Below are 8623 nucleotides of genomic sequence, written 5' to 3'. Positions count from 1 at the left end.
CCAGAGGACTTTTCTGTTGTCTCTAGAACATGAGACGTCTCTTGCGTCCTAAAACCAGCCTCTGGAGACTCCACCAGATGACTTCTCTGTTGTCTCTAGAACAGGAGACGTCTCCTGCGTCCTACAACCAGCCTCTGGAGACTCCACTGGAGACGACTGAAACTTCTCCTGCAACGCTTTAAACTGGACTTTAGTTGTAAATGTCTAAATAAAGGCAATAGGGCTCAAGGACATCTCTGCAGCACATTATTTTATAAAAAAAGAAAAGTATATGGTATTTTTTTACAACATTTACCCTTTTAAAGACCCCGTGTGTTACGTTTTTAGTTGTTTTATAATCAAATCGGTGTTGCCCTTTCACAGTCTTCTCCTTTTTCAGGAATATTTACCACCACCATCAATTCCAAGTATTCTTATTGGCTTGAAATTTTACATTTGCATGAACTGGGGTAGACGCTCCATATTCATGCGCCATCTTGAAATACGTTAGCCGGTGAGGGACATACAGGAAGTACTGCTCCACCTTTTGCGTTTTCACCAACACGTGATGGGGTATCGTCACTTCCTGGCCCCGGCAAGTTAGAAGAAGGTAAACATGGAGGACCACACGTTTTCAAAATCCACATTTCAAGAACAGGAGTCGTCTTCTTCTTCGCCCAGAAAAAGGAGATTGAAAAGAGCAAGAGACGGCTTTTTGAAGCTCATAAGATCTCAACGCCAGATGGGAGAAATCCCTAATTATTGACAAAACTTTAACAAATCTTGCACCTCCTGCGATTTCAGAATTACAGTTGACCTTATTGCGATATTGATTAAACACGCAGCTCTATGAATAAAAAAAACTGCAATTTATATTACCACATTTTACATATTTGCATCAAGCTTTCAATTTTCAACCTCTCTTTTTCTCCTTGTTGGTCAGGCTTCTGCACTCAAACTTCTTTTAATTGGTAATTAAATAAATATCTTGTGTGGTCAGGATTTAACTCAGAAACCGTGTCTTCTCCGTAACAGTCTGACTCTCTTACCCTGGAACAGGTGCAGAGAAGAAAGAGTTTCAGGTGTCGAAGCAGGAAGCAAAGCTGCTCATCCAGGACTTCGACCCCTCCAAAGAATACAACTTTAAGATCATGGCTGTCGGTGGAGGACAGCAGAGCAAACCTCTGCATGCCAAACATGAAGGTAAGAGACACTGACTCGTTAAATCTACAACCCCCCGTAGTACGACTCCCCTAATGACCCGATCATGTTAGGTTGATGCTTCCAGAAAGGCTCAGGCTGTTGAAGCACTGTGCACGTTAAGGTTGTGTAAAGTAGGGTTTAGTCTGGTTTTGGTTATTTCCAAAAACCCGTGTTGAAACAATACTTTTAAAATGGTAAAACTGGAAAAATTAGTAGCACGAAACTGTGAACAACATTAAACACGCAGTAGGTAAGACTTATAAAACTCACTTTCTGTCATTTTTGCTGAAACTGACCCTCTGTTCCAGTAGAACTACATGAAGCAGGTCATTTAAAAACAAAATCGGGCTCCTCTGGCGCCACCTACAGCCTGTAGTCTGACAGCGTCTTGCAGAGAGCAGCTTGTCTCCTGTGTGTCTTTAGCTGCAGACTGTTGGACTTCAGCGTCTGCATGCACCAGGCAGCAGCAGCTCGACCGCCATGACGTAATGAGACAACGGTAGAGAGTAGAATGGAAGACCCAACATTTGCGGTGGACGGGGGAACCAACACGATGCGTTCCCCCAGGAGACCCGGGGTCCAGGTCCCATTCTTGTCCCTCGTGTCACTGAAACGTACATTTCGTAACCCGTCCCGTCATCTTTTCCTGTGCCGCATGTCAGGTAAACGCACGTCCCAACCCAGAGCGCCAGAAAGTGACGGCAAAAGTCAGACTAAACCCATCTAAATATCACGCTAAAAGAGATTTTTTTTTGCTTCAATAACCGGACCGAGCATCGCTTTCTGACTCGAGGGGAGTGAGAACGTGTTGGAAACACTGTCACATAGTCACAACCCTATGTATGAGTAAGTGCATTCACCGTAAGGCATTCTGATATAAAAGGTGTCGGTCAAGGTAAACCACCGAAGACAGAGTACCGCTGATGGTCTGATCTTTCTGTGACATCGGGCTGCGTTTCTGGCACCAATCAGTGATGTCACAGCGGGTGTTTTAAGTCAGCTGTGATTGGCAGAATACCTGCTGTGACATCACTGATTGGGGTGTGGCTAAAAGCCCAACATACCTGGAGGTTTGATCCTGTAGAGCAAAACAGCAACTCCGTCATTTAGTGTTGGAGGTTTTAAAGGCCGGTTTACAACCCTTTTGAACAGGATGTTTTAAATGTATCACGTCATAGTGACAAAGCCTTTTGATCCAATAACTTAAAATATCATGCTGCTCTAAAAACTAAAGAAACTGCGTAATATCACATGATCTCATGTGTTGACAAATGTTTTTTTTGTGGCCCTCATGTTGCCCTCATGTTGTCTTATTCAATTTTATAGCATTGTAAAACAAATGGAAGTGTTTTTGAAATAGTATTGAGTAAAAGTTGACATATTCCAGTCTGTGATTCTCATCAACATCCATTCCTTTAATTTTAGTCTCAATAATTCCTCATTTCTGCTTTTCTAACTCAAACATTAGGAATAATTTCCTATAAATGAGGTTTATCAAACACAAATGACAAAAATAACTGTAAAACTTCCTAAAAGTTAGCCTTAGTGTTGACAAACATCAAAGAAAAGCGTCTTAAGTGTTGAAAAAGGGACAAAAAGGTAAGAAAAAGTAAAAAACATTGATTTAAAGAAAAAGAAAAGAAAAATCCTCAACAAAAGTGTTAATTTTCAGGAAGACAACACAAGTGTTAGTTTAACCTTTCTGCCTCCACTTGCCCTTTCTTACACAAAAGCTTAAATACTCATTTTCAGATGTATTATTATTACGTCTTATGGTCTCTATTCTGGGCGATTCTATTCTTAGGTTTTTGGATCTTTAGTCTGTTGTATTTTCTTGTTCTATGGGTTGACTCATTGATTGACACGCATCCTGTCCACGTTACTGTGCCGCTCCTCTTGTCTTTTCTTCTTTTTAATCAGCATTAGTTAATGTAGATTCGTGCCACATGTGTTGTGTCTTCCAGCTCAGTCAGGCGTCGAGATGGTCCAGTCTCAGAGGAGACCAGACGGCCGAGTCGCCGAGGAGAACAACGAGATCTCAGAAGGTAAGAGCCGCGGCGAGGACACCGGGCGAAGAGACACACTCACACGGGACATGATGGACGCGTACGAGTCTCCTGTCGTCTGGTGTCGAGACTTCGTCTGCGTGAGAGGAACAGGAGATTCTCTTTGAAATGGCGTGTCAGGAAGACGAGCTGTCTCTCTGGGAGAAGAACTGAGAAACGGGGGGGGGAAGCGTCCTGCAACCAAGATCAAGTTTTTAACCACAAATTGGAAAAGACTTGAGCTGCGTGCTCTCTCTTCTCGGAGCAGTTTTCCAGAATGGAGGCAACTTTTTCTTTTTGTGAAGAAGATTTAAAGGCATTGCTCCACTGAACCATCGTGTTTTTTTAGTTTTTTTTACACCCTGACCTTTCTCAGGCTGAGAGATTTGAGTGAAGATTAAAGAAGATGTTCGACAAAAACAGGTAAGTAGAAGCTGAAGAGGCCTCGGACTTTTTGCACAAACGTCTGATTTAACTCTTAACGAGTTTAATTTGCCCTGTAAATCAACCCCCCCCCCCCCCCCCCCCCCCCCCCCCCCCACTGTCCATCCTTTGGGAAGCCATTTTGGGATGTTTTATGATTACTGTCCTCACTCATTTAAAGAAGGAAGAACGAAGGAGAGCTGCAGATTGTAATGTTCCTGCGTTCACACAGCGATTACACAGCGAGGAAATTGGAGCGAAAGGATATTAAAAAAACAAAGAGAAGTCGAGCAAGAGCCTGCAACAATCAGGAAATGACCCGAGAGAAACGGGGGCCAGCGAGCCTGTTTTGATGGGGAAGGTGTTTTAAGCGGCGCGTGCTGACGTAAACGATCACACAACAAGGAAAACCCAGTGAAACCAACCAGGTGAGCCTAAAACTCTCACCTGTGTCTCTTTCACACAGAAGCACCGGGCGCCACTTCTGTTACTGCCATGGTTTTAGATCGGTGTGTGTGTGTCTGTGTTTCTCTGTGTGTGTGTGTGTGTGTGTGTGTGTTTTTGTGTTTCTGTGTCTGTGTTTTTTTTGTGTGTGTGTGTGTGTGTGTTTCTGTGTGAGTGTTTCTGTGTCTGTTTCTGTGTGTGTGTTTCTGTGTGTGTGTGTGTGTGTGTGTGTTTCTGTGTGTGTGTGATTGTGTCTGGGTGTGTGTTTCTGTGTGTTTCTGTTTCTGTGTGTGTTTCTGTGTGTGTGTTTCTGTGTGGGGTGTGTGTTTCTGTGTGTGTGTGTTTGTGTGTGTGTGTTTCTGTGTCTGTCTGTGTGTGTATGTGTCTGTCTGTTTTTGTCTGTGTGTGTCTGCTTCTGTTCGTGTGTGTGTGTGTTTCTGTCTGCGTGTGTGTGTGTGTGTTTCTGTTTTTGTCTGTGTGTGTGTGTGTGTGTGTGTTTTGCCCCCCTCCCGTCTTTCCTCTTTTTATTTTTAATTTTAATTTAATTGACGTTCTCTGTCTCAATGTCTTGTTTATAATTGTTTGTGTTTCTTAACTATAAAAAATAAACAATCACAAAAAACATCTCAAAGCTTCACAAAAACTTTTGTCCTGCTGTGTGTGTTAGTGATGAAATAGTGTGCTGATGTATTCAAAGGTCTTTCCCATATTCTGTCCCTTATGAATGAACCGTATTGAGCCGTGGACAAAATATTGGAAACATTTCTGAACAGCAGCCACGCTCATACTTTCATTTCTGTTTGCATTAAATCCCCAAAAAGAATTCAAAAAACCTCGTAAAGCAGGACGGATTTACCTCGGCGTGTTTTTTGTTGTTGCGGCGTGTTCCTTTGCAGCTTTTGAAAATGTGCTTGTGTGAGTGGTGGTGTGTGTTTTTGAAGCCTTGAAACGGAGGAACGGTGTTAATGACAGTGCAGACGGGGCTCCTGGCTCACGTCTCAGACCCAAAATCCCAGCTCCTGGTCTGGAAACCATCATTTAAATCTTTATGGCTGATCTAAATCTGCTTAATTAGAGCATCTCAATCAGACCTGCCATGCTTGGTCCTCACCTGTCTGTAGGCACATTTGGTGTTTTATCTCTTTAATCAGAATGTGAAAGGGAGAAACACTCAACATCTGCAACAGCACTTCTTCTTCTTCTTCTTCTTCTTCTTCTCCTCCTCATCGCTTACGATGCAATAACAGCCCGACTCCTTTTTGGTATTCTTCTCTCGGCAGCACCCGACTTCGCCAGGAGAGGTTTGGTGATTGGTATTTTCTTTCTCCCGCAGACAGCAGAATCTTTTACAACCCTGTCAGGAATTTTCTCTCTCCCTCTAGTTGAAGAAAGCTCAATGTCTAGCTTAACTCAGACGTCCCGGGGTCATTTCAAAACCTGTCCGAGCTTTCATGCAATTACTGATTTTTCTCACGTGGGATTGAAGCCGTGCAACCGACCGGTTCTCAATCCCGACTTGTGAAGCGAGTAAGCTGAGAGAGTATAAGAGCAAGAGAAGGTTGGATGGGTCAAACATACACAGGGGACATTCACCCAGGAGACCGGGGTTTGTGTCCCGTTCGGGTCTACTAGTTTTTGGGACTGTTATTGCCACTCTTCATTTTAACCCCAACAAGAGCCTGGGTCGGGGTCTTGGCCTGGACCTGGGCCTGGGTCTGGGTCTGGGTCTGGGTCTGTCCTAGGTTTCTGCCTAAAAGGGAGTTTTTCCTCTCCACTGTGGCCCTGTTGTTTGCTCTGGAGGAAACTACTAGACCTTTGCAGTCCTTGTATATTCTGGAGTGTGGTCTAGACCTGCTCTATCTTTAAAGGGTCTCGAGATAATTCTTGTTATTGTGAATTAATACTATAAATAAAATGTAATTTTATGTAATTTAATTGTCCTGCGTGTCCCTGAAACGTGCCCACTATCTTCTCCTAAACCTAGCTGTCCTGTTCTTGTGCTGCCCGACCCAGAGCGGCTAAATATGACGCTAAAGGAGACTTTTAGTGTTAAAGGCACCGGACCAAAGGTCACGTATCGATGCTGTGGCGGTGAGAACATGTTGGTGTAGCGAGTGTTTGGTTGGGCAGCATCAGACTTTATTGGTTGCATGGGGGGGGGGTTACGGGGTTATTATTAAATCTGTGGTTTAGCTGTCACCTGGTCTCTCATTGCTGACTCTTATCTCCTCAGTGCTGGGCAGTAAGGTCTGGCTACACCACAGATGCATTCTGGGATAGGAGAAAACACGTCAGGTGTTTAGCATTTCTTTTAAACCAAGTGTGTCTAATCCCAGTCGCCTTGGGTGGTGCTGAGCTCCGACACAGTGACGCTGTGTCGGTATTGTATGGTTGACTATTGGTGCTTTAACAAAATGTTATTTACCCAATGAGATTTTTGATAAATATTCTCCAGAAATGACGTAATGACTTACATTAGTGGTTAAATATAAGTAATAGAACAGCTAGAACAGTCTGGTAAGTTAAGAAAATTACATCACTTTACTGTAACGCGGCCATTAAAACCGGGAAACACTTACCATATTACGATATATATATCCAAAATCTAAGATATGTTTTCTCAAATCACGATATCTATATAATATCAATATGTTGCCCAGCTTTAAGTCAATTTCATTACACTAAATCAACTATAAATCTAAGACCATACCTAGTCTCTGAGCATCGGTATATTTCCCGGCCTTAGTCTCAGAATGTCCCGGTTAGACGTATTCTTTGTTAATCTTTACAGTTCCAGTGCTGTTGGTTGGTGCCTTGCTCAAAGAGCACCTCGGCAGTGCCCAGGACGGGAACTGGCATCTCTCCAGCTACCAGTCCACAGTCTGCACTTTTGGTCCAAATAGGGACTTGAACCAGCGACCCTCTGCTTCCCAGCCCACCTCCCTACAGTCTGAGCTGCTGCCCCCCCGATGTTATGACATAGGAGTCTTTGAAGCGGGATAAATAAGCAGAATGGAGGACAGCTGCTTCTTTACAGTGATACTTGGACATGAGACCGATCTTTTGGTCCAAACGGGGACTTGAACCAGCAACCCTCTGCTTCCCAGCCCACCTCCAACAATCTGAGCTTCTGCCCCCCCCCCCCCCCCCCCCCATGTTATGACATAGGCGTCTTTGAAGCGGGATAAATAAGCAGAATGGAGGACAGCTGCTTCTATACAGATGCTCAGGAGTGACACTCAGACATGAGACGGATCTGATGCCATTTCTCTGCCAGGACACTTATGTCTCAACAGATGTTTTGAGACGGGTGCCAGGCTTCAGCGGGCTGTGTTTGCACAAGACGGGTCGAAGCGGGGGGGCGGAGGGGTGGGGGGGCGGAGGAGGAGGAGGCGGCGGCGTGCAGCGAGTCCGTCGGGATCCGATCCAAAACGCCGAGATAATTACAGCGAGGACTTCCATAAACGTCCTTTTTCTGACTCATTGCTGCTGCTCTGTGTCAGGCGTCCTCTGTCTCGTCTCTCTGCATCCGTCCCTTTGTCTTCCATCCAGTCTTACAGGGATATCATTCACAAATAGTGATTATTACACGAGTACGCCAATGCAGTACATGAAATATACACATGTAGTATATTTATGAAATACATTTTCTGCAAAGTACATAATAAACTGGCATCACTTCCACATCGTGTTCATTTTCTTAGTTTAATGTACATGACTGGAGATCTCTCTCTCTCTCTTCATCCCTCGCTTATCTATCTCTCTATCTCTATCTGTCCCTCCTCTCTTCTCTCTTTCTCGCCTCTCTCTCTGTCTCCTCGCCTGCCTTTCTCCCTCTTTCTTTTTCACCGTTCCCTCACTCCTTTCCTCTCTCTCCCCTGCCTTTCTCCCTCTTTCATTCTCACCTCTCTACCTCTTTCTTTTTCACCTCTCCCTCCCTCGCTCGACTCTCTCCTTCCCTTTCTTTAGCCTGCCTTTCTCCCTCTTTCCCTCTTTCATTCTCACCTCTTTCTTTTTCGCCTCTCACTCCCGCCTCTCCTTCCCTCCCTCTCTCACCTCTCCTTCCCTGCCTTTCTCCCTCTTTCCCTCTTTCAATTCTCACCTTTCTTTTTCGCCAGTTACTAGTTTCTTTAGTTACTAGTTACTAGTTTCTTTAGTAACTAGTTACTTTAGTCGGGGGTCCCGACAGCGAAGACAACGCGAGGGTTAAAGAAACTGAACGCTTCTTCTTCTGCTGCTTTAATTAGCAACGTGATTGGCGTTCACTGTTTTTGTGCAGTTTGGCATTTTCTTTTGTTCATTCATTTTAACATAATCTGTTCCCTGTCTTCTTTATATAGTCGTTTACCCTGTGTGTGTGTGTGTGTGTGTGTGTGCGTGTGCGTGTGTGTGTGTGTTTGTGTTTGTGTGAGAGACCTATATCTCTAAACTTCTCTAACTGGCCGCAGGCTGAAGGGGACAGATGGGCGAGAGAGAAGCCAACCGGCGTTAAAAAGATTGGCTTTTTTTATATGACTTATTATTTGAGC

The 8623-nt window shown here is 44.3% G+C and overlaps 1 protein-coding gene across 1 annotated transcript in view; it reads left to right on the top strand.

Moving 5' to 3' along the window:
- LOC117957217 (collagen alpha-1(XIV) chain-like) overlaps positions 1-8623 on the top strand; it is a 146732-nt gene that overhangs the window by 23216 nt on the left and 114893 nt on the right. Inside the window, exons 5-6 of the mRNA XM_034892813.1 lie at positions 1039-1182; positions 3147-3227. Of these exons, the coding sequence (XP_034748704.1) occupies positions 1039-1182; positions 3147-3227 (225 nt within the window). The remainder of the gene's footprint in view (positions 1-1038; positions 1183-3146; positions 3228-8623) is intronic.

This window comes from Etheostoma cragini, chromosome 14 (genome assembly GCF_013103735.1).
Source record: "Etheostoma cragini isolate CJK2018 chromosome 14, CSU_Ecrag_1.0, whole genome shotgun sequence".
Classification (NCBI taxonomy): domain Eukaryota; kingdom Metazoa; phylum Chordata; class Actinopteri; order Perciformes; family Percidae; genus Etheostoma; species Etheostoma cragini.
This window is presented reverse-complemented; position numbering and strand designations above follow the sequence as displayed.